The 25,130-nt window shown below is 41.3% G+C and overlaps 2 protein-coding genes and 1 pseudogene across 5 annotated transcripts; 2 read left to right on the plus strand and 1 right to left on the minus strand.

The window, feature by feature from the left end:
- The first annotated feature begins 208 nt into the window (after positions 1 to 208).
- On the plus strand, positions 209 to 2,287 carry LOC123729724 (glycerate kinase-like; annotated as a pseudogene).
- Positions 2,288 to 3,212: 925 nt separating this feature from the next.
- LOC106582802 (T-cell leukemia translocation-altered gene protein homolog) lies at positions 3,213 to 16,600 on the minus strand. Of its 2 annotated transcripts, none has more exons than XM_014166242.2 (3): positions 16,186 to 16,600; positions 10,481 to 10,535; positions 3,213 to 3,608 (listed from the first exon to the last, which is right to left on the minus strand). In XM_014166242.2, the coding sequence occupies exons 1-3, from the start codon at positions 16,394 to 16,396 to the stop codon at positions 3,566 to 3,568; spliced, it is 309 nt and encodes a 102-aa protein (XP_014021717.1). In that variant the 5' UTR covers positions 16,397 to 16,600; the 3' UTR covers positions 3,213 to 3,565. The 2 variants fall into 2 exon arrangements, with proteins under 2 accessions (XP_014021717.1, XP_014021718.1); XM_014166243.2 differs by having other exon boundaries at positions 10,447 to 10,535.
- A 1,356-nt stretch (positions 16,601 to 17,956) lies between these two features.
- Positions 17,957 to 25,101, plus strand: mon1bb (MON1 secretory trafficking family member Bb). 3 transcript variants are annotated; one of them, XM_014166248.2, is made up of 6 exons: positions 17,957 to 18,111; positions 18,920 to 19,023; positions 19,627 to 20,193; positions 20,361 to 21,153; positions 23,348 to 23,495; positions 23,760 to 25,101. In XM_014166248.2, exons 2-6 carry the CDS (start codon positions 18,936 to 18,938, stop codon positions 23,979 to 23,981), a joined length of 1,818 nt encoding a protein of 605 aa, XP_014021723.2. In that variant the 5' UTR covers positions 17,957 to 18,111; positions 18,920 to 18,935; the 3' UTR covers positions 23,982 to 25,101. The 3 variants fall into 3 exon arrangements, with proteins under 3 accessions (XP_014021723.2, XP_014021724.2, XP_014021725.2); XM_014166249.2 differs by having other exon boundaries at positions 17,962 to 18,107; XM_014166250.2 differs by lacking the exon at positions 17,957 to 18,111 and adding an exon at positions 18,703 to 18,806.
- Positions 25,102 to 25,130: the final 29 nt, after the last annotated feature.

Consider the following 25,130-nt stretch of genomic DNA (forward strand, 5'->3'; position numbering starts at 1 on the left):
AAATCCAGAGGTTCCCCATACCCTGTGTAGGCAACCTCACTAGGATTCTCTCATAATGACTTGAGTCTTGTCAACTAAATGCTGAGTGAATATGTGGTTATTTGATGTGTTGTGTGGGCATCTCAAGGTAAGGGACAGAAGGTCAACTAGTAGGCCCCTTTGTCTTTACTGGCCCTTGTGGGGGTAAGGGGATCCACGGTTTTCAGACATGCGGGCATGGGAGGTGTTTGCTACAGGTGTGCAACCAGACATTGTGGTGCGGCGGGGTCTGGAGCATACAGGGGACACCTTCCTAGTGAATGGCCACAGCTTCACGCTCAGAAACAACCTTCACCTTGTGGACTTTGGCAAAAATGTGTCAGGTATGGCTGCCGAGGCAGAGAGGATTGTGGGAGACCACTTGGTGAGAGGAGTGAGTGCCACACGGGATAAAGGAGACACTTCAGCAGCATGGGAAAGAGTAAGCAACTCAAACTAGAATAAGTGTTTGTGGGTGGGATGGGTTGGTTGGTAAATTAATTTCTCCTCAGCCAGATGTGGTTGAAGAATGGAAGTCGTATCACAGTGATGGAGGGAGCTAAACACAACCTGCCAGACGCTGATACTGATGCCCAGGGAGCAGCCGAATGTATCAAGAGGCTGGCCAGCACACTGACAGAATGACCTGTTGCTTGTACTAATTTCAAGTAAATTGATACCGAACTACTACCACAATTTAATTGTCGAACAAACTATATAGTTATTACTTCATTTGAAATCACCGAAGCTACAGGGTGTCCATAAATATCTTTAAAGCCCAGTGCAGTCAAACACTTGATTTTACTGTATTTTATACATATTTCCACACTATGAAGTTGGAGTAATACTGTTAAATTGTGAAAATAGCATAATGCCCATTTAGTGTAAGAGCTGTTTGAAAAGACCGCCTTAAATGTCTACCTGTTTTGACCTTCTATGGTGACATCACCGTGCAATAAATTAGTTAGACCACAGAGAAAAAGTTCAAAACTATGCCAAAAACAATTGTTTTATTTCTCTCTCCACTCAGTCAGTCCTAGGCTAAATTCTTGCTTGAAAAATTGCTCTATGCTAAACAAAACATTTTATTACACCATTTTAATTAAACAATCACAGTAAGACTTAATTGTTACCCAGAAATGATTTTATAGAGATACATTCTGCTGCATTGGACATTTAACACATGTAGGAGGGTCTGCACTCTTGCCTGCCCCAGTCCCACTCATCTCTCTTCAAGAAAAACAGAATGTTACACACAGACTGGCTTGGTGTTGGGGCTACCATTCAGGAGCTTAACTCTGTTCGCCATGCCGTCGTTATTGAAGGGAGGCGGACTTGCACACTGCGCTCACCCTGCTCAGATAAGACTCTAACTCTACTAGCTCATTATAGAGCTTTCACCCAAAAACCTAAACTTCGTGCACATTAACTTTTATATTGTGGTCATATTTGGTAAAATACAATTTCCCTGTTAACATTTTCTAAACAGGTGGTGGCCCTGGTTCTGCCTGATGTAATCTGAGATCCCCTGGATTTAAAAGCCCAGCGGCCCCACATTGTAGACTGAGGCGTGGCCTGAGGAGATTTGGTCGGTGCTGGACCGCTATGGGCTAACCGCAGCCTCTCTTCCCACCTCCGTCAAGCAGGTCCCCGGTGGGAGGAGGCTGGAGAGCAGTCAGACAGGGTGGCATTTGTTCTCAATGCTGTGATTGGCTCCAACAGCATTGCTCTGGAATGCGCAGGGTGACGTGTGGGGGAGCTCGGATTCCGTCCAGTTGTGCTGTCGCCAGTGGTGTGTGGGGACGTACAGTCTGTCTCGCCTTTATGGTCTACTGGCTCACTTTCCCTGCTCCCGTGACGAGCCCCCTCCTGAGTTGCCTGCTGAGATTCTGAAGCTGGGGCCCGAGACGGGCGTGGAGAGTTGGGATTTGTGCGTGCCATGCAGGTGCTTGGCGTGGGGAGGGCTGGAGAGCCACCATCTGCTGGCTGGGGGAGAGCCCACTGCGCAGTTGACAGGTAAGGGGCGTGGTGGGCAGAACCAAGAGTTAGCCCTGCGAGTGGGGCTGGAGCTGGGAGGCATGGCACTCCCTCCGAAGGGTCCCCTGTTCCTGAGTGGTGGGACAGATGGTCAGGACGGCCAACTGAGGCAGCAGGGGCGGTCATAGACGCAGGGCTTGGAGAAGAACCACGAGCACAGGGGCTAGACACTGAAGGCATCCTCATTAACAATGATTCCTTCACCTTTTCACACCTGTCTGGTCGGCAGTGACTGCTCCTACCAGGGTTAATGGGTACCAATGTGATGGATGTGCACATCCTGCTGATCCCACCAATCCCCATAGTCGTGTCTGGTCGTTGATGAAGACGATGGCCTGAAAGCAGCTAAGCACACATTTCAGTATGAATCCATACAGAGTAGACTTAAATATATTCAGAGCGCAGCTTTTCGAAGTTGACCTTGCCAATTATACCCCTTCCCAGCAAGCCCTTCTGGAAGTCCACGTTTAATTTAAAAAGTCGCAGTTAGTTATGTCTATAATAAATAATGAATACCGTAAATTGTTTACTTTTTGGTTATTTGTGGAGTGTTCTTGTACAGAGCAATTGTGGGTTGTGTGCTGGACATCATATTAGAAAATGAAAAAAAATTACTAAATGTGATTAAAAAAATAAAATTCTTTAGAATCTACTAGTCAATTGCACAAGACCATAAATTACAAAATGTACAATTAAATAGCCTTCTCCAGGTACCTACCTGCACCTGAGACAATAAAAGGCATTAATGGCCTTCACTGTTTTATATTTTTATAGCAATCAGAAGAGTCAGAGGCCTCATGCATTTGCTCCTTCTCAATATGGAGGTTCCAGCCATAGAAGGGGTGTACAACGAGTATAATAATGTAAGTCTGTCAAGAAAAAGAAATCAGAGTTCGAGGGGAGCTGCCATTTGATGTAAGGCTTCTATCTCTGACCACTTTCTCCACAGTAGTCTTGCTCCAGTGCACTCTTCATGAATTACTATGTATCCTTGCTCCAGTGGAAATAAAAACAGCTCCTTATTTATACAATAATATATGTTATGAACATAACAGCAGTCACAACTCACAGCAGTTGTCGAGTCTTTTCAGATTCTGTCTACCGGTAGATTAGAATAACATTTCAGTTCAAGCTACAACCAATCAGAGGACACAGACTTGGATAGATATTTTAATGGCTCACCAATCAAAGGCGGTACAAATTTACATGAGCTACATTTTAAAATATGAGATTTAAAAAGATATGGCATATGAGAGAATATCTTAGCTTATCGCATGGTGTGGCTGTCTGGATGTAAACTGAGCCTGATAACAGTTACCTCTTCATGACAACCGTCCGGGGGAAAATAATTTTTCAGCGTAGAGTAAGGAAGCGTCTGCAGGCCCACCTCATCAATGAACTCCAGCCCATTTGAAAAGGCACAACATATCAAGTCTGTGTCCCCTCAGCAACTCTGTCTGATTAGACAGAGAGCAAGTAGAATGTAGTCCAACTTGTTATGTCCCGTCTGTCACTCACGGTGTGTCTTGATGGTGTCTCCTGCAGCACTCTCCCTGACAGATAGAAAACATTATCACAATCACGCACCAATGTAACTCACCAATGTAACAGACAAAGAAAGGAGTCACACACCTACTGCTTTTTTTGTTGTAATTATAATATATTTTTGAATAGAAAAACACACATACAAATGACAACATACCTAAGCTCACAAACATCTACAGTTGAAGTTGGAAGATTACATACACTTAGGTTGGAGTCATTAAAACTTGTTTTTCAAACACTCCACAAATTTCTTGTTAACAAACTATAGTTTTGGCAAGTCGGTTAGGACATTACATTGTGCATGACAAGTAATTTTTCCAACAATTGTTTACAGGCAGATTATTTCACTTATAATTCACTGTATCACAATTCCAGTGGGTCAGAAGTTTACATACACTAAGTTGACAAGGCCTTTAAACAGCTTGGAAAATTCCAGAAATTATGTCATGGCTTTAGAAGCTTCTGTTAGGCTAATTGGTATCATTTGAGTCAATTTAAGGTGTACCTGTGGATGTATTTCAAGGCCTACCTTCAAACTCAGTGCCTCTTTGCTTGACATCATGGGAAAATCAAAAGAAATCAGCCAAGACCTCAGAAAAATAATAGTAGACCTCCACAAGTCTGGTTCATCCTTGGGAGCAATTACCAAGTGCCTGAAGGTACCACGTTCATCTGAACAAACAATAGTACGCAAGTATAAACACCATGGGACCACTCAGCCATCACACAGCTCAGGAAGGAGATGCGTTCTGTCTCCTAGAGATTAACGTACTTTGGTGCGAAAAGTGCAAATCAATCCCAGAACAACAGCAAAGGACCTTGTGATGATGCCTGAGGAAACAGGTACAAAGTATCTATATCCACAGTAAAAAAGTCCTATATCGACATAACCTGAAAGACCGCTCAGCAAGGAAGAAGCCGCTGCTCCAAACCGCCATAAAAAAAGCCAGACTACGGTTTGGAACTGTACATGGGGACAAAGATCGTACTTTTTGGAGAAATGTCCTCTGGTCTGATGAAACAAAAATAGAACTTTTTGGCCATAATGACCATCGTTATGTTTCGAGGAAAAAGGGGGATTCTTGCAAGCCGAAGAACACCATCCCAACCGTGAAGCACGCGGGTGGCAGCATCATGTTGTGGGGGTGCTTTGCTGCAGGAGGGACTGGTGCACTTCACAATATAGATGGCATGAGGAGGGAGCAAAATTATATGGATATATTGAAGCAACATCTCAAGACATCAGTCAGGAAGTTAACGCTTGGTCGCAAATGGGTCTTCCAAATGGACAATGACGCCAAGCATACTTCCAAAGTTGTGGCAAAATGGCTTAAGGACAACAAAGTCAAGGTATTGGAGAGCCATCACAAAGCCCTGACCTCAATCCCATAGAAAATTTGTGGGCAGAACTGAAAAAGCGTGTGCGAGCAAGGAGGCCTACAAACCTGACTCAGTTACGCCAGCTCTGTCAGGAGGAATGGGCCAAAATTCACGCAACTTATTGCGGGAAGCTTGTGAAAGGCTGCCCGAAATGTTTGACCCAAGTTAAACAATTTAAAGGCAATGCTACCAAATACTAATTGAGTGTATGTAAACTTCTGACCCACTGGGAATGTGATGAAAGAAATAAAAGCTGAAAAATCATTCTCTCTACTATTATTCTGACATTTCACATTCTTAAAATAAAGGGGTGATCCTAACTGACCTAAGACAGGGAATATTTACAAGGATTAAATTGTGAAAAACTGGGTTTAAATGTATTTGGCTAAAGTGTATGTAAACTTCCGACTTCAACTGTACATCACCACACCTGCCCAGACCCACCTGCTCACACCCCCATTTCCAGCGCCCACATCACTCTCTGCCACATGGCCTAAAACTGCACAATTTTTTCCCTCTCCGTCCCCCAAGCACTTTCAACATTTAGATAATAAAGAAATTGACCTTTATATTGTGTTAACAATAGAGGATTGGTTGATTTCCAGTTTAAGTATACGTTTTTTCAAGATGATTGACGAGAAAAGTATCATCAAAATCATTGGACTGCAACCTCATAAGCCATGTCTTGAAATATGCAGACAGACGGATTAAAAGTACTTTTATATTGTAATACTTTGACAGCCAACCTAACTCCGCCCATAACTTTTGGAATTTACAGCATTCCCAGAAGGCATGGATTATTGAGTCATTGTTAGTTTTACACTAAGACATGACTCTGCCGTTGTGCTGTAGAATTTGCGAATTCTGCCCCGTGTAATAAATTATATACATTAGTTTATACAGTGAGGGAAAAAAGTAATTGATCCCCTGTTGATTTTGTACGTTTGCCCACTGACAAAGAAATGATCAGTCTATAATTTTAATGGTAGGTTTATTTGAACAGTGAGAGACAGAATAACAACAAAAAAATGAAGATAAACGCATGTTAAAAATTTTATAAAATGATTTGCATTTTAATGAGGGAAATAAGTATTTGACCCCTCTGCAAAACATGACTTAGTACTTGGTGGCAAAACCCTTGTTGGCAATCACAGAGGTCAGACGTTTCTTGTAGTTGGCCACCAGGTTTGCACACATCTCAGGAGGGATTTTGTCCCACTCCTCTTTGCAGATCTTTTCCAAGTCATTAAGGTTTCGAGGCTGACGTTTGGCAACTCGAACCTTCAGCTCCCTCCACAGATTTTCTAATGTGCTTCTTCTTGAGCCACTCCTTTGTTGCTTTGGCCATGTGTTTTGGGTCATTGTCATGCTGGAATACCCATCCACGACCCATTTTCAATGCCCTGGCTGAGGGAAGGAGGTTCTCACCCAAGATTTGACGGTACATGGCCACGTCCATCGTCCCTTTGATGCGGTGAAGTTGTCCTGTCCCCTTAGCAGAAAAACACCCCCAAAGCATAATGTTTCCACCTCCATGTTTGACGGTGGGGATGGTGTTCTTGGGGTCATAGGCAGCATTCCTCCTCCTCCAAACACGGCTCATTGAGTTGATGCCAAAGAGCTCCATTTTGGTCTCATCTGACCACAACACTTTCACCCAGTTGTCCTCTGAATCATTCAGATGTTCATTGGCAAACTTCAGACGGGCATGTATATGTGCTTTCTTGAGTAGGGGGACCTTGCGGGCACTGCAGGATTTCAGTCCTTCATGGTGTAGTGTGTTACCAATTGTTTTCTTGGTGACTATAGTCCCAGCTGCCTTGAGATCATTGACAAGATCCTTCCATGTAGTTCTGGGCTGATTCCTCACCGTTCTCATGATCACTGCAACTCCACGAGGTGAGATCTTGCATGGAGCCCCAGGCCGAGGGAGATTGACAGTTCTTTTGTGTTTCTTCCATTTGCGAATAATCGCACCAACTGTTGTCACCTTCTCACCAAGCTGCTTGGCGATGGTCTTGTAGCCCATTCCAGCCTTGTGTAGGTCTACAATCTTGTCCCTGACATCCTTGGAGAGCTCTTTGGTCTTGGCCATGGTGGAGAGTTTGAAATCTGATTGATTGATTGCTTCTGTGGACAGGTGTCTTTTATACAGGTAACAAAATGAGATTAGGAGCACTCCCTTTAAGAGTGTGCTCCTAATCTCAGCTCGTTACCTGTATAAAAGACACCTGGGAGCCAGAAATCTTTCTGATTGAGAGGGGGTCAAATACTTATTTCCCTCATTAAAATGCAAATCAATTTATAACACTTTTGACATGCGTTTTTCTGTTTTTTTGTTGTTGTTATTCTGTCTCTCACTGTTCAAATAAACCTACCATTAAAAGTATAGACTGATCATTTCTTTGTCAGTGGGCAAACGTACAAAATCAGCAGGGGATTAAATACTTTTTCCCCTCACTGTATACTGTATTAAGCGTACATTTTCATTAACTGTAATTTCATTAGTTATTTTCCAACATTCAGTTTTTCGGTCTTGGTTCCAATAGTTTATATATTTTTTAAAGAGATAGTCAGTTGGGTAGGCTCTCTCCAAGGTTTTGTATATCTTACTTGTCATATGAATATCATTTTCTGACTCAAATAGGATTCCCTCAAGATTGCTCTGATGTTCAAAAGATTTTGAAATGAAATTTCTTCATAGGAAAATTGAATGCATGTACGTGAAAAAACATTTTTTTATTGGTCAGTCCAAAATTGCTTTTTAATGCAGTCATGGAAATAAATGTATTTCCTATTACCAAGTAATTTACGGTTTCTATGCCTTTAGTTTTCCATGTGGACCAATTTATCAGTGAATTCTGAAAAGCTATCCAAGGATTGTTCCATAAGGATGCGTTTTTAGGGAGTGATATTGGTTCTTGTAGAATATGTTGAATTTTTTCCCATATTGTTATAGTGCTCTTAACTATGAATTTGTTTATGTTCTTTCGCTTTATCCTTTGAAAATAGACACGTGAAAAGATTATTGGAATGAGCATGCGCATCTTCAATATGTACCCATCGTTCCTCTTTAGTGCATTTAACTATATGTCGCAAGTAAAAAAGCCCTGGGTGGTGAGTTGATTACAATTCCAAGTCTGGAAAGTTAAAACCACCCTCAGACTAAGGAAGATGTAAAACTTTCCTTTTTGTTCTAGGAGTGTTATTTGCCCATATAAAAGTCTTATGACCAAGTATACTTTTTTAAAGAATGTCTTCAGTGGGATAATTTGTATTACTGAGAATAAGTATAAAAACTTTGGGAGCCATGCCATTCTGAAGAGGTTTATTCTACCTGTAAGATTTATGGGAAGATTTTTCCATTTAATTAGATCTGCTTTCATATTGCTGAGTGATGGGATAAAGTTATCTTTATATATTTGTGGTTTGTTGTCACTTATTAAGCATCCTAATTCATTTTTTTGTGGTCCACTTAAAGGATTACTGTAGATCATGAGTATTATTTTTCCTATTGCCATGATTTCATTTTTTGCCCATGTAAATGGCATAGCCTGATATTTTAAAGTTCTGAAAATATTTTTTTGCAAGGGGGGGGCATAGAGTTTAATATTGGTCAGGAATATCAGGAGATAATCTGCAAATAAGTGTGTGTGTGTGAACAGCTATCATTATTGGTAAACACACACACACACACACACACACACACACACACACACACACACACACACACACACACACACATATATATATATGTTTACCAATAATGATAGCTGTTATGTTTCGGTCCTGTCTAATTCTTTCTGCAAGAGGTTCAATTGCCAGTGCAAACAGAAGGGGAGAGAGAGGACATCCCTGTCTTATGCCCCTTTCTAAAGCAATTTAATCAGATAATGTATTGTGTATATTTTTGCTTTAAAATATGTGTATATTTTTTATTCAATTCATTATTTCAGCTGGAAAGTTGAAAGCTTCCAAAGTTTTGAATAGAAAAGGCCATTCGAAACAGTCAAAAGCCTTTTTCTGCATCAAATCTATATCTTGTTTTTTTGCACAATGCATTAAACTGAAACGTTCTTGTACACTGAGTGTACAAAACATTAGGAACACCTGCTCTTTCCATGACAGACTGACCAGGTGAACCTAGGTGTACGCTATGATCCCTTATTGATGTCACCTTTTAAATCCCCATGAAATCAATGTCGACAAAGGGGAGGAGACGGGTTAAATAAGGATTTTTAGACAATTGAGACATGGATTGTATATGTGTGCCATTCAGAGTGGGCAAGACAAAATATTTAAGTGCCTATGAACGGGGTATGGTAGGTAGTAGGTGCCACGCGCACCGGTTTGTGTGTGTCAAGAAGTGAAGCGCTGCTGGGTTTCACGCTCAACAGTATCCCGTGTGTATCAAGAATGGTCCACCACCCAAAGGATATCCAGCCAACTTGACACAAATGTGGGCAGCATTGGAGTCAACATGGGCCAGCATCCCTGTGGAACACTTTTCACACCTTGTAGTCCATATGCCCAGACGAATGGAGGCTGTTCTGAGGGCAATATTATGGAAGGTGTTCCAAACATTTTGTATTTGTGCGTCTATTTTTAATAAAACAGTTTGATTGATATGTATCAAGTCTGTTTTAAGTGTTTATTTTATCTTCTGATAATTGAGGGTTGATGAGTCTAAGGCTGTAGGATCAGTCTAACCCTTAAGAAAAAAGATTGCAGTCAGAGTGCAGTATAACTGCAGTATAACTGCATAACTGCAGTACATTAAATGCAGTATGAATCTGCAAAACCTGCTTCCAAAATACCATACTGCACATTTACTGTAGTTTCAAAACGGCAATCTTTTTTTTTTTTAAAGTGAAATATTGTTTCTGATTTATATAGATTTTCATAGCTTTTAAAATTGTAATTAATTGTGTTGTTTCTAATTAACGCATCTTTATCTTAAAATTATAACTATTGGCGTGTATTCATTTTGACTGCTGCAAGATGTTTACCAGGTTTGTTTACCATTAAGTAGTATGCTTTATTGGAGTTCAGCCTGTAGTTGTTTGCTCTCTTCAAAAGTAAAATATCATATTCCTGCTTAAGTTCAGAAATGTTATTTTCTTCCTTACCTTGTAAATAAAAAATGTTTATGGACTTTTTCGAAAATAGTGATTTTATTTTTGTTCAATAAAAATGTCTAACTTTTGCAGAGTATGAGATCATCATTCCCCTAATGTACGCCTTAAAAGCATCCCAAATGATATAGGGGGGGTCAGCTTTTCTCTATCTACATTTGTAAAGGTTCTTTTTTCATTTAGGTACACACACTGCTTTTAACAGTAGGAAGCAACCAACTAGCGTTAACTAAACTCATAATGGGAAAATCAAATGTGTGGAGTCCAGTGAATAGCTAGAGAAAACGACACTGTATTGTGACTGTAGAGAACAAGTCAGTATTATGGGTACCTGGAGGGAGACACATGGATGCTTGGACACCTACCATCCACTGCGGTGAGGTGCAGTGTCAGGTGTGCCTCCATTCTGTCCACTAGTACCTAAAATGTTAGAGCACAACAATACATGTTAGCTAGCACTTCATGGCAGCTAGCTTCGACCGCAACTGGATTCCAATTTGACGGGACATTGGGTTTATACAGATCAAGCCCAATGTCCTGTCAGAATCCAGTTGCGGTTGAAACTACATGGCAGTATGCCTTTCAGACATAGAACTAGTACAATTTGAAACGGCATGGTATTTGAATGCTTCCATACAGTCGTTACAAAGTAGGTAGCGGTCAAGTTCGTTTTGCATGGCCCAGTGCCCCGAGTGGGTGGTGTTCACTTCAGGACCAATGGATTGGTCTAAAATGAGCAAACTGCCCACCTGGGGCACTGGGCCATGCAAAATGGATTTTCCCAGTGTAAAGCATAGCACAGGGAATTTGACCAAACTTTACTTGCTGATACTTCCTCAATTCCCGACTTGGAAGACAATGCATGTCTTCTAAACTTCCATGTTTCTGTTGCAAGTGGTCAGTTATTCAAAAAATATATATATGTTTTGCTACATGAAGTAATCCAACAATGTGTACGCCGCGATCTTGTCTATTTCAAATCTTATCAATGATCAAGACAAGTGAGTGTCATCCAATGATGTATATAAACCCTGGATTGCTGATGCTACTGTATGTTTCGGCAATTGCGAGGCTTTGAAGCCACCGGTCAGCCATATTGGCACTCCTGAGCAGTCCTCTAAATTATAGAAATTAATGGAGTTCTACAGTATTTCAAGAACAAAATTACACGTATATAAGTATTTTTTATTTTAGTGGGGACAGTAACATTAGTAATCTCAAAATTATACTAAGGAAAATTTTGATTTTTTTTTCAGCTCAAATAATATAATTTCAAAGTATACATTCGTGTCTGTAATAGAATAAACATTGTAAAAACAAATGTTGACATTAATAAATGCTTTTCTAAAGTTTCCAAAATATATGTTTTACACTGGCAGTGATGGAAAAAGTACCCAATTGTGATAGAAAATGACTCAAGTAAAAGTCACTCAGTAAAATACTTGAGTAAAAGTCTAAAAGCATCTGGTTTTAAATATACTTCAGTATCAAAACACTATAAATCCTTTCAACTTCCTTATATTAAGCAAACTAGACACCACAATTATATTTTATGGATAGCCAGGGGCACACTCCAACACTCATGCATCATTTACAAACAAAGCATTTGTGTTTAGTGAGTCTGCCAGATCAGAGGTAGGTCAGAGGTAGGTGAATTTCACCATTTTCCTGCCCTGCTAAGCATTCAAAATGTATTGAGTACTTTTGGGTGTCAGGGAAACTGTATAAGAGCAAAAAGTACATATTTTCTTTAGGAAAGTAGTGCTATAAAAGTTAATGTTGTCAAAAATATAAATAGTCAAATAAAGTACAGATACCATGGCTTGACATTAACTTTTTAGCCACTTGTCCTCCGGAAAAGTACAACAGCCTTTTTACTTGAGTCAAGTCATTTGTCCCACCCCTCAAAAATGGTCTGTAACAAATACATTAATAAATTGTGTTGTATAATGCAAGGAACCACTTCACAAAATAACATTCATAATTATCACTGGTATTGACAATGGAAGGCTGCTGGTCTCTGATCCCATGTGGTATATATCTCCTGCCGTTGTGGCCTTAACTAGATAATAAGCCTAACTACACAATATGTTTAAATTGGCTAGTTGACTATTTAGCAATTAGCATGTATTAATGTCACTGTTATGTCCGATGTCCTAAAATTACTTTTCACCAGCACTTGTGTATAATCGCAAATTGCCGACATGCAGTTGATACGGGGTGCGAAGTTGATGAAACCAATGCTGAATACTCAGGTTGTAAAACCGTTAATCAAGCACTCAAAATCATCTAGGATTCTCCTCTATTCAATACTGGCCATGTAATTTTGACAAAGTACGAAAATATTCTTAGAATAGCCTAATTGACAAGTAACTCCTATGCTGTGAAGATCTACCCTGTTCACTGAATATTTTAGCCTTACAAATAGATAAACATCTTAGTTAGCTACCTCGCCCATCTTAGCCATTTGATCCCTGGTTCATTGAATGAGGAAATTATTTTACAAAAAAGTATTTTGTTGTAGTTGTAATGTTGCAGGGTGGCCAACCATCCTCCAGGAGAGCTACTGGGTGTGCAGGCTTTTGCTCCAGCTCTGCTCGAACACAACACATCGTACACATCGTAAAAAATCAGCTGCTCAACAGGACCTTGATAAGTTGACTGGTGTGTTTGATCAGGGTTGGTTCAAAAGCCTGCACACCCAGTAGCTCTCCAGATGGAGGGTTGATGGACAGGTTTTATACTGTAGCCTATCAGTGCAGTATTTTACTTTGTGGGGGGGTTTAGTACCTTGCTTAATCTGTATATAATTTACGTGCTGCGCAATGTCTCTCGCTCCTCTGGCAACGGCCCACTGGCACACACATCATGACTTTTACAGGATTTTTATTGCTGACCAGAAATTTGCTATAACTGGGCAAATAACTCACTATCAACGAATATGAACAAAATGCGGCTAAGCTTGCTGTGATCTCAAAAACGCATCTCCCGACTGCATGATTGACAGACCGCTTGTGCCTGTCAATGCAGGCCTACAATAATCATACTCCCATGTGCTCTGCAGAGATTGGTTAGATAGAGGACAGTGCAAACACATTGGATCCGGAGGACACGGATCCAATTCTGATCGGAGTAGCCTAAATTGATTGATAGTGTTTTTTGCGTGAATTTTTTTTTTTACTTGTCCATTTGGACAACATAAATCTGTTTTATCCCTTTTTTTTGTACTTGCCCTGGGCAAGTGGACAAGCCTTAACCTGTTTAGGATAGGGGGCAGTATTTTCACGGCCGGATAAAAAACGTACCCGATTTAATCTGGTTATTACTCCTGCCCAGAAACTAGAATATGCATATAATTATTTGATTTGGATAGAAAACACCATAAAGTTTCTAAAACTGTTTGAATGGTGTCTGTGAGTATAACAGAACTCATATGGCAGGCCAAAACCTGAGAAGATTCTATATGGGAAGTGCCCTGTCTGACCATTTCTTGGCCTGCTGTAGCCTCTTTATCGAAAATACAGGATCTCTGCTGTAACGTGACATTTTCTAAGGCTCCCATAGGCTCTCAGAAGGCGCCAGAACGTGGAATGATAACTCTGCAGTCCCTGGGCGAAAAACAGTAGGGGTTTTGGAAAGTAGTCGTTCTGAGAACAATGACACTGGTACGCGCGTGCATGTGACGACTCCATTTTCTACTTTCAGTGTTTGAACGGATACAACGTCTCCCGGTTGGAATATTATTGCTATTTTACGAGAAAAATCGCATAAAAATTGATTTTAAACAGCGTTTGACATGCTTCGAAGTACGGTAATGGAATATTTTGAATTTTTTTGTCACGATACGCGCCGGCGCGTCACCCTTCGGATAGTGTCTTGAACACAAGAACAAAACGCAGCTATTTGGATATAACTATGGATTATTTGGAACCAAAACAACATTGGGTGTTGAAGTAGAAGTCCTGGGAGTGCATTCTGACGAAGAACAGCAAAAGTAATCCAATTTTTCTTATAGTAAATCTGAGTTTGGTGAGTGCCAAACTTGGTGGGTGTCAAAATAGCTAGCCATGATGGCCGGGCTATCTACTCAGAATATTGCAAAATGTGCTTTCACCGAAAAGCTATTTTAAAATCGGACACCGCGATTGCATAAAGGAGTTCTGTATCTATAATTCTTAAAATAATTGTTATGTTTTTTGTGAACGTTTATCGTGAGTAAGTTAGTAAATTCACCGGAAGTTTTCGGTGGGTATGCTAGTTCTGAACAAAACATGCTAATGTAAAAAGCTGTTTTTTGATATAAATATGAACTTGATTGAACAAAACATGCATGTATTGTATAACATAATGTCCTAGGAGTGTCATCTGATGAAGATCATCAAAGGTTGGTGCTGCATTTAGCTGTGGTTTTGGTTTTTGTGACATTATATGCTAGCTTGAAAAATGGGTGTGTGATTATTTCTGGATGGGTACTCTCCTGACATAATCTAATGTTTTGCTTTCGTTGTAAAGCCTTTTTGAAATCAGACAATGTGGTTAGATAAAGGAGAGTCTTGTCTTTAAAATGGTGTAAAATAGTCATATGTTTGAAAAATTTAAGTTTTTGCATTTTTTAGGTATTTGTAATTCGCGCCACGCTATACCATTGGATATTGGTGAGGCGTTCCGCTAGATGTAAGAGGTTTAATATCAAGCTCTGGATACCCCCAAAAATACTTAAGTAGTACTTCAAAGTATTTTTTACTTTGTTAAATTATATCAGTGGTTCCCAACCAGGGGTACTGGGAACCCTGGATGTACTTGAAGATTCATGAGACCATATGCCTACTGGTAAAATGCACATGAGGGGGTACTTCAGGGGTACTCCAGGTAGACAAAATGCAGTTGGTGGTAGTGTAACCAAAAAGGGTTGGGAACCACTGCATTACACCACTGTGGGGTGGGGGAGTGCCAAGATGGAGGAACAGTGGCTTCAACACAGCTGTACAGCACCCCTATCAGTCAACTTTTCTTGCCCAGTGACCCCAGCCCAGGCAAACCAGGAATCCCCATCATATGTCAGCAAAAAAATGTATAATCAAGTCTTGTCTTATCAGTTAAATAATAATGGAAAGTATAAGTAAACCAAATATATATTCTGGGGGATTTGTTTTTGTGAAAAATAATTCATGAATACTGCTAGCTGCAGTTCATATCCATATTATTAATATTTGATTCAGTGATTGAAATGATGACCCCCATCCTCGGTAGCCTATTGGGCAACGGACGCACTTCTTACCACGAGATCGCCTTGCTATTCATGTTGAATGCCAATTTGAACTAAGCAAGCTGCTAAATCTACTGCGTAGGCTATTGGGGGCTGTAGGCTACCTGCATCTAGCTAACCAAACCATGGCAAAATGGAATTACAATCATAAACCCAGATTTTAGTCAGTGGGCCTAGCCTATGACAAATCAATCTTCCAATAAGCCATTCCTAACGGTTTATAGTCTTAACATCTGGCACAATTGCCAGAAAATAGCCTAACATTCGTTTTTTGAAGTGTATTTCTTTATTAGTCACATTAGGTCGCAATAATTCTTATTTTAATGGAAAAACGAATTTTGCTTCTAAGGTCGTTAAAAGTTACATCGAGATTCCTTCGTAATTCTGTCAAGGTTATGGAGAGTTAATTGGCTAAATGTGGCAACTCGACTGTGCTGCAATTTCAGGCCTTGTGGGCAGATTGTCAGTAGTCATTTATCAAGGCTACACCTGGCAACCCTGAACTCTAGGGACAACCTTTAAAAAATAATTTCTATATGAAACATTGTCGGCCCAAATGAGTCAGATTACCCAATTGTTGTGGTCTGGCACATGGACTCAAGTCAGGAATTGGAAGTATCGGTTGGACGAAAATCCTCTGTACTATATGCTTTACACTACTTACTGTGTAACGGCTGTATGGAAGCGTTCACATAATCACCACCGTTTCAAAGTGTAGCTACTTGTAGCTAGCTAGCATGGACCTAAACGTCATGGGGGCAAACATTATATGATGAATGTTAACTAGTTTCCTGTAGCGCTCACCTTGTCGGTAATACATATCGTTCACAGTGTTTCCGTAAACTCTCCAAGCGAAGTGGATGGCAATGAGACTGACAACAAGCCAGCTAAACAAGATCTTGAATATTGACACTCTCATATCATTAGCCAACCAGTCATCCACAAATTCGGAAAGAAACGACACAAACCCGTCCACAATACGGGATAAAAACTCGAAATCCCACGGCTCTTCCATTTTATAAAACGCCACCCAACGTGTATGATTTGTCAAAAAACATGCCTTACCCAAACCAGCTAACGTTAGGGCTGACTGTTACAATTCGTCAAAAATATTTGAGTGAACTCAGAGATGTAAATATTTGCTTTTAGTGTTAGCTACATATTTCAGAGATTCTAAACCCAGAGACGCAACATCGCGAGACTTCCGGGAACGCTTGCGAAACAGATGAAGCAGACCAGGCCACAATAAGTCATACAGCAGGATTAATACACGCTCTTCCGGCTCAGCGGCTCCAGAGACATGCTCCGACCAACAACTGTCTGTCATTTTCGCGCACAAAAATAGATCATGAGCATAGAGAATAAAAATACATGTTTAGAACTGATAATTGATCACATGGTGCAAGAATGACTGCAAATAATTGATTATTGAATGTTATCGATGGACACAGCTTTGTAACAGCAAAACATACACAGCCCGAACTTCGAATCGTTTGGCATTCAAGCAATGCATTGCGCCAAGAGTCGTTCACAATCTAGTCCGGTTGAGGCACAACCAGTGTATACATTTTTTTTATTTGTTTGCCTAACAATCAATAATTGTACACTGTTTAAAGTATCAGTCACAAATTACATCTCCAATAAGCCCCCTATGGTGAACGACAGGCTTGTAGAATCATGACTCTTTTGAGTTTTCAGCTCGCCGGAATAGGGTCCTGCCTGCACGCTATGATATGTGAACGAGAGGCTTGTAGAATCATAACTCTTTCGAGTTTTCAGTTCATTATCCACCGGTAAGGGGTCCTGCATGCTGTGGGTATTACTGACTCAAATGAACAAAATTAGTCGAAAGATTCATTCTTTTGACTGAATGATTTGAAAAGATCAGTCAGTTAAAAGAGCTGACTTTCCCATCACATGTATCATTGGTAAATTGTGACTGACTGACTGATCTACAACTAATAATCAGTATTTATTCATGACGCAAGGTGATTTGTAGATCAGTCAGTCGGCAGTCGCCTGCAATGTCGAACAAGAGAAGTTAAAAATTCTTAGTTAATTTTTTCAAAATCTAAAAGGCACAACCTAGATTGGGCCAATGTCTACAACAGGTGTAGAGTTAACCTTACCGTGAAATGCTCACTTACGACCCCTTAACCAACAATCCAGTGTTAAAAAAAATTAAGTAAGAAACATTTAGCAAAATAAACTAAAGGAAAACGAGTAACACAATAAAATAACAATGATGAGGCTATATACAAGGGGTACGGGTTGGTCGGGGTAATATGTACATGTAGGTAGGGGTAAAGTAACTATGCATAGATAATAAAAAAAGAGAGTAGCAGCAGCATGTGTGTTTGTGGCGTGAATATGAGTGTCAGTGTAGTATGTTTGTAGTTTGAGTCCAGTGAGTGTACATCGAGCCTGTGCAAGAGAGTTATAAAAAGCTTTGTTTAAACTGCAGTACTGTAGCAAAACTACAGGAGCAGTCGAAACCGTGCTTCTAGACCGGCTCTGGCACGCACTCTGACTGGGGAGGGGGAGTTCCTCTCATTGGTTTATTACTTGCTCCATCTAAATTACCATTGGCCAACGTATCCTATCTGCTGTCACCATTGGGATTCCGGATGTGCTGTTGAGTGTAAAAATTGTTTTTCGGCAATTTGCCTACCAGTTATATGGCCTAAATTCCCGTTATACACGATTTAACAACGGAATATCAAAACGTAGGTGAGCTTTGTTTTTTTGTACAATATTTCAAGTTATATCAGTGTGCGTCAAAACTGGGGTTTTCGGGAGCACTGGAATGTATTTTGCTGGCTAGTGTGTGTAGTGAGGGGTAGCCTGCAATAAAAACATGCAGGAAGAAAAGCTAAATGAATCAAATCTAGCTAACTATCTTATTTGCTAGCTAGCTAGGTAGGTAAATTAATCCAATTAGCTAGAATAAGATACGTTTTCATTTAAACCTTATGGTAGTTGGCTATGATGACGTTAGATTACAAGGCGTTTTCATTTAGACCTAACGTTGGCATTGCAATGATGATGATGTGTTCAGGGCCCGGTTTTCCAAAAGCATCTTACGGCTAAATATATATATATATATTAGTTCCAAATTATGAACTTATATGAACTTAACAATAAGATGCCCTGGTTTGGATGCAAATGTGCTTCCCCCTGTCTGTGGCTTTAGCTGTTTTAAGAAACGAACGACTCAAGTTGAAGTTTTAAAGCGTTATTAGTCGATAAAGCTAACGTTGCGAGTAACATACGGCTACTTAGCTATGTTCTTACTGCAGGGGCTTTAATCTTATCAAGATGCCATTGAAGGCTTGCTACCGAAGCTAAAGCCACATCTGCTGACCCATTTTGAACCTGGCTCGTCATCTAGGCGTTAGCTACTTGCATTACCAGTTTGTGGCCAGGTGCGTAGCTCGAACCCAAGTGGTGTGCTGTTGTAGGATGACATGAACTGTTAACTGAATATCAAATGAATGACTAGTATGCCAATGAATGCTTCATTTCCTGTGATTTACAGTGTCTGTGATGTCAACATGGAGAGAGATGACAGTCAAGAAAAAGGAGAGACATGGGAGATAACAAGTTGTGATCCACCCTCTGCTGACTGCATCCCGTCAACTGGTAATGAAATGCCTTTCTTATGTCATGTGACATCTAATCCAGAATGAAAGTTAGCTCATCTTTAACCCTCTGGAGTCTACTAAACTAACATCTGGAATTGTTTTAAGATGGTCATACCAAGGATCATTTAGATATTTCAGTTGGAAATTTAGGACCTCTTAGGTGTACAACATATTTGATGAAATATTGAATTTGGCCTTACTGCTATTAGCCCATAGAAACGCATTGAATTACAGATTCAAACATGGAAAAACAGAAGGAAGTTTGTTTTGAAGTGTCTGTGCTATATCTGACACACTTTTCACTGCAGATGCGGAATGCCTGTATCGGAGGATGCGGTGGATTGAGACGCAGCCCATGCAAAAAAACCATATCTCTAGCTTCAACATACTATTTTTATGGGGATTGTTGTATTATACTAATTCGATTTCCCGCTGGGCTGTGGAGATTGACTTGAGGTTTAATGGCAATGTAGCTGATCTTGAAATGCTTCCACAAAGAAAGTAGGGAGATCTGCAGTGTTTGTGATTATTTTACTGAGTATTGTCTGATTTCCACGTTCTTCTTATCACACTCCTGCCCTGCCCTCTGACAATCACACAGTTCCTGAGCCTGCTGGAACAGTGGGAGGAGACAAAAACACCAATGTGACTTTAGAGGAGCCTACATATCCACCTATATCAGATTCTATGGGAGAGAAGGGACTACAAGCAGCTCCTGACCAGGATCTAGAACAGGCTCCTGTTCTGGTAAAGGAGGAAGAGACTAATGCGTGCGGTAAGATAGAATATCAGAACTGTTCAGGTGGTCAACCAGAGACTGTCCCAGAGGAGGTTTCAGCTGAGAATGGGCAGGATGACTCAGGGGAGTTTATGGTCACTATTTTGGCCAGGAGTAAATTGGAGGAGCAAGGTGTGGGAGTGAAGAGGCGTTCCTCTCCACTGTCAGAGACTGGCGCCCCAGAGGCCCCCCCATCCCACCGGGACGAAGACGTGACGGCGGAGAGCTGGAGGCAGCACAGGAAGCATGTGTTTGTCCTGAGTGAAGCAGGGAAGCCCATATACTCCCGCTACGGCAGTGAAGAGGCACTGTCGTCTACCATGGGAGTCATGATGGCACTGGTGTCCTTTGTCCAGAGTAGTGACAACATGATCCGCTCTGTCTACTCAGGTGAGAATTTCTAGAATTTCCTTACGTTCATGACTGACAATAACTGTTACTGAAAGTGTAATGAATTGTTCACTATAGGTGTTTATTCATCATTATTTGCTCCCCCTGTACAGCTTTACATCCTTTTTTCCCCTCCATGTCTGTACTCTCTACCCCCTCACCCTCAGATGGGCACACAGTGGTGTTCATGCAGAAGGGTCCTCTGGTGCTGGTGTCTGTGTCAAGCAGCCGTCAATCAGAGAAGCAGCTGCGTGGTGAGCTCCTTTACGTCTACTACCAGATCATCAGCATCCTCACCCAGGCCAGCATCGCTCGCATCTTCCAACACAAGAAGAACTATGACCTGCGGCGACTACTGGCCGGCTCCGAGAAGATCCTAGACGGCCTCCTCAACCTGGTGGACTCGGACCCCAGCTTCCTGTTGGCAGCGGTGCACTGCCTGCCATTGGTCTCCTCTCTCAGGGACTCCCTCAGCCAGATCCTGCAGAAGGCCATCACCCCAAACCTGGTCTTCTCCATCCTCATCGCCAAGAACCAGCTGCTCACCATCGTTCAGGAGAAGACGGTGATCGAGGACGCCAGGCTGGAGCCTGCTGACGTCCACCTCCTGCTCAACCTCATTGGGGCCTCCTCTGCCTTCCAGGCCGGAGAGATCTGGACTCCCATCTGCCTCCCTCTCTTTAACCCTGACTGTTACTTCTATGCCTACATCTCCTACCTGGACCCCCCAGAATGCACTGTGTGTCTGCTGCTGCTCTCCACGGATAAGGAGGCCTTTTATGCGGTGGCAGAGTGTAAGAGGAGGATAGAGGTGGCCATGCTGGCTCAGAGCTCCCTGAGCCTCATAGCCAAGGCCCACTCCTACAGCGTGAGCCAGGTGGGCGTCTCAGACCTCAGGCACTTCATGTACAAGCCCTTTGACGTCCCAGACAACCACAAGCAGCTCACCCAGTTCACCAGGTAGGTGCTTTCTATTCTGTTGTCCTTTTGTAACCTTTACCCCGTGAATGATTATGAATGATACACATCGGTCTAGTTCATGTAACTTCTTTTCTTTTTTTATGTACTTTTTGGACTAAATATATTCTGGATACTGGTTCTGCAATGTGTTTAATGTGCAGACAGATGAGCCTACACACATAATTACTCAAAAAAGGAATGTCAAAGGGGAGATGTGTAATATGTGAAAAACATGTGCCTCAGGTCAGATCATATGCAACCTCCAGTAGGCCTGTTGCATTTTACCATCCTAATATTAAAGAATCATAGAAATTGAAAGTGCATGATATCTATAATGATACTAACAAGATTGTATAATTCTCACTGTAAGAAAAAGCCAAATGACCTATTTATCTTGATTGGTAGCTTTGGGTTTGTTATTAGACGAGTTGTACCAGTGAACACAACCTTGCAAAATCTTATACAACTGGGGAAATAAATATTCCCCACGCGATGCTGCGTTAGACTGAAATGTTAGCCTGTCTAACTTACATTAGAGCTTGATCAAAGTTGGGGAAGCAAACATGTATATTTTGCTGAACGCTGTTTGGCAATTCCATTTTCATGTACAGTTCATTCGGAAAAGTATTCAGACCCCTTGACTTTTTCCCTTATGGATTCAATTGTTTTACACACAATACCCAATAATGACAAGGCAAAAACATGATTTTAGAAATGATTGCATATTTATAAAAAAACTGAAATATCACACAAGTATTCAGACCCTTTACTCAGTACTTTGTTGAAGCAACTTTGGCAGTGATTACAGCCACAAGTCTTCTTGGGTATGACGCTACAAGCTTGTCACAGCTGTATTTGGGGAGTTTCTCCCATTCTTCTCTGCAGATCCTCTCAAGCTATGTCGGGTTGAATGGGGAGCGTTGCTGCACAGCTATTTTCAGGTCTCTCCAGTGATGTTCGATCAGGTTCAAGTCTGGGCTCTGGCTGGGCCACTCAAGGACATTCCGTGACTTGTCCCGAAGCCACTCCTGCGTTGTCTTGGCCATGTGCATAGGGTTGTTGTCCTGTTGGAAGGTGAACCTTCACCTCAGTCTGAGAACCTGTTCCAGAGCGCTCAGGACTTCATCAAGGATCTCTCTGTACTTTGCTCCATTCATCTTTCCCTCAATTCTGACTAGTCTCCTAGTCCCTGCTGCTGAAAAACATCCCCACAGCATGATGCTGCCACCACCATGCTTCACCGTAGGGATGGTGCCAGGTTTCCTCCAGACGTGATGCTTGGCATTCAGGCCAAAGAGTTCAATCTTGGTTTCATCAGACCAGATAATCTTGTTTATCATGGTCTGAGAGTCTTTAGCTGCCTTTTGGCAAACTCCAAGCAGGCTGTCGTGCCTTTTACTGAGGAGTGGCTTCAGTCTGGCCACTCTACCATAAAGGCCTGACTGGTGCAGTGCTGCAGAGATGGTTGTCCTTCTAGAAAGTTCTCCCATCTCCACAGCGGAACTCTAGAGCTTCGTCCGGGTGACCATCGGGTTCTTGGTCACCTCCCTGACCAAAGCCCTACTCCCCTGATTGCTCAGTTTGGCTAGGCGGCCAGCTCTAGGAAGAGCTTTGGTGGTTCCAAACTTCTTCCATGTAAGAATGATTGAGGCCACTGTGTTTTTGGGGACCTTCGATGCTGCAGAAAGTTGTTGGTACTGTTCCCCAGATCTGTGCCTCGACACAATCCTGCCTCGGAGCTCTACGGACCATTCCTTCGACCTCATGGCTTGGTTTTTGCTCGGACATTCACTGTCAACTGTGGGACCTTACACAGACAGGTATGTGCCTTTCCAAATCATGTCCAATCAATTGAATTTACCACAGGTTGACTCCAATCAAGTTGTAGAAACATCAAGGATGATCAATGGAAACAGGATGCACCTGAGCTCAATTTTGAGTCTCATAGCAAAGGGTCTGAATACTTTTGTAAATAAGATATTATTGTTTTATACGTTTTAATAAATGTTCAAACATTTCTAACAACATGTTTTCACTTCGTCATTATGGAGTGTTGTGTGTAGATTGAGGATCCTTTTTTTAATTGAATACATTTTAGAACAAGGCTGTAACGTCTGAATACTTTTCAAATGCACTGCATAATGTCTGATGTCTTTTTATTTATTTTTTGACATTTGTGTGCTGTCGATTTCAGCCCAGAGATGGAGGCTCCCTACAGCACGGAGGAGGAGAGGATGAGGCTGCTGGACCTGTACCGCTACATGCACGGCCGCATCCACAGCTCCTCCCGGGCCCTCAAGCTCATCTACCACGTGGCAGAGAGGGAAACGCTGCTGGCCTGGGTATGTCACTCCCACAAGGATTTACACGTGGAAGTGTTACTATGGGAAGCTCCAAGAAGCTCTCTGTACTGGAGGCTGATTTAGTCTGGAGTGTTGGTCTCACTGACCCTCATTCCGGTGTAGATATGAAGTGAGCTATTGCTAGCATTTATGCTGCGTACTTTTCAGTTCGATGGAACGTAACAGTAATTTACAAAGTATTTGAAACTGTTGAAATGGATCTGCTAAGTCAGCTTATTGCAATCTTTGTCCTTTCCTCTATAGGTCACAAGTAAATTTGAATTGTACACCTGCTTCAGCCCCTTGGTGACTAAGGCTTGTGCCATTAACGCCATAACCAAGCTTCTACGGTGGATCAAGAAGGAGGAGGACCGTCTCTTTATCCGATACCCACCCAAGTATTCAACCACGCCCAACCCCAGCAAAAGCTCCCGAAGGTCTGACCAGCAGGATTCAACAGATAATGGCTTCATGTCTCTACTATAGAGCTGCTCTGTCTCTGCTTAGCTCCGGCTATTCCACTCTGTCAACACGTAGTTTGTACACTGGTTCTACAAGAGGTTTGGCACTGACCACATCCTACATCTTTGGGTACTTCATTGAACTTTGACCACTGGACTATTTAAGGAGAACTTGCCTTTGACACTTTCAGACTCTTCTGTACCTTTATGAGAAAGCATGTACAGGGACTGCATTAACGCTTTAGATTACAGTCGAACAAGTTGATGTTCAGGGAATCTGTGAAGAGAAGGCAAACATTTTTAAATTGGCTAGTGGTGAAACATTGAAGGTCATTTTCAATGATATTGAGTTTTTATATTGTTTTATTCTATTGTAACAAAGGTGAGAACTTCTCGAATGCATCATATCAAATACTTCTTACATATAACTATTTCATTTCAAGCTTGGTCATTGACACTGTAGCACGACACAAATTAAATGGGACTACCTACATTAACGACAAGAACTACTCTTGAATTTGTTTTCAACTGCCTTCATAATTATTGCTAGAAACCTTAGATGTTGACAGGGATTGGACATAGGATTTAGTTTAAGTGTGGTTATTGGTGGGATGAACAGGAAATTAAAAATCATGAGTCTGATTTTTTGAAATGTCATCTTCATGAAAATTGGAAGGATTACCACTTCTGTGGATATTTGTTTTGATATGACATGATCTCGACATGTTCTCAATTGATACAATTGTTTGACTTGCATGTTATCTTTGCAGTTTAGTTTGTAAATAATGTTAACTCAGTTAATTATGCTCTGGTAATGTAAATATTCAGTTACATTGTCATTCTATCCTTTATTGCTGGGAACCAAATTCTTCACCCACAGTCTACTCTGTCATCCTCATATACTTTTAAGTACCTGATGGTTCAATGCTTTGTCCAGCACACTCAGAAAATCCCACATTAGAGTCCCAATTTGTGGGATTCTTTATTCAGAGACACTTCATGCAAATTCTTGTTGGATAACAGGATCAACTATACTGGACTTTGTGTCACGTCCTGAGTGGTGGCTGTTCAGGTTTGGCTGTTAGGAATATTATCTACAGTATTCATGTTCATTCGGTTCTTAAATAAATCCCAGGTTGCACAAACCACCTTGTCATTCTTTTATAACGGCATG

This window comes from Salmo salar, chromosome ssa22 (genome assembly GCF_905237065.1).
Source record: "Salmo salar chromosome ssa22, Ssal_v3.1, whole genome shotgun sequence".
Lineage (NCBI taxonomy): Eukaryota > Metazoa > Chordata > Actinopteri > Salmoniformes > Salmonidae > Salmo > Salmo salar.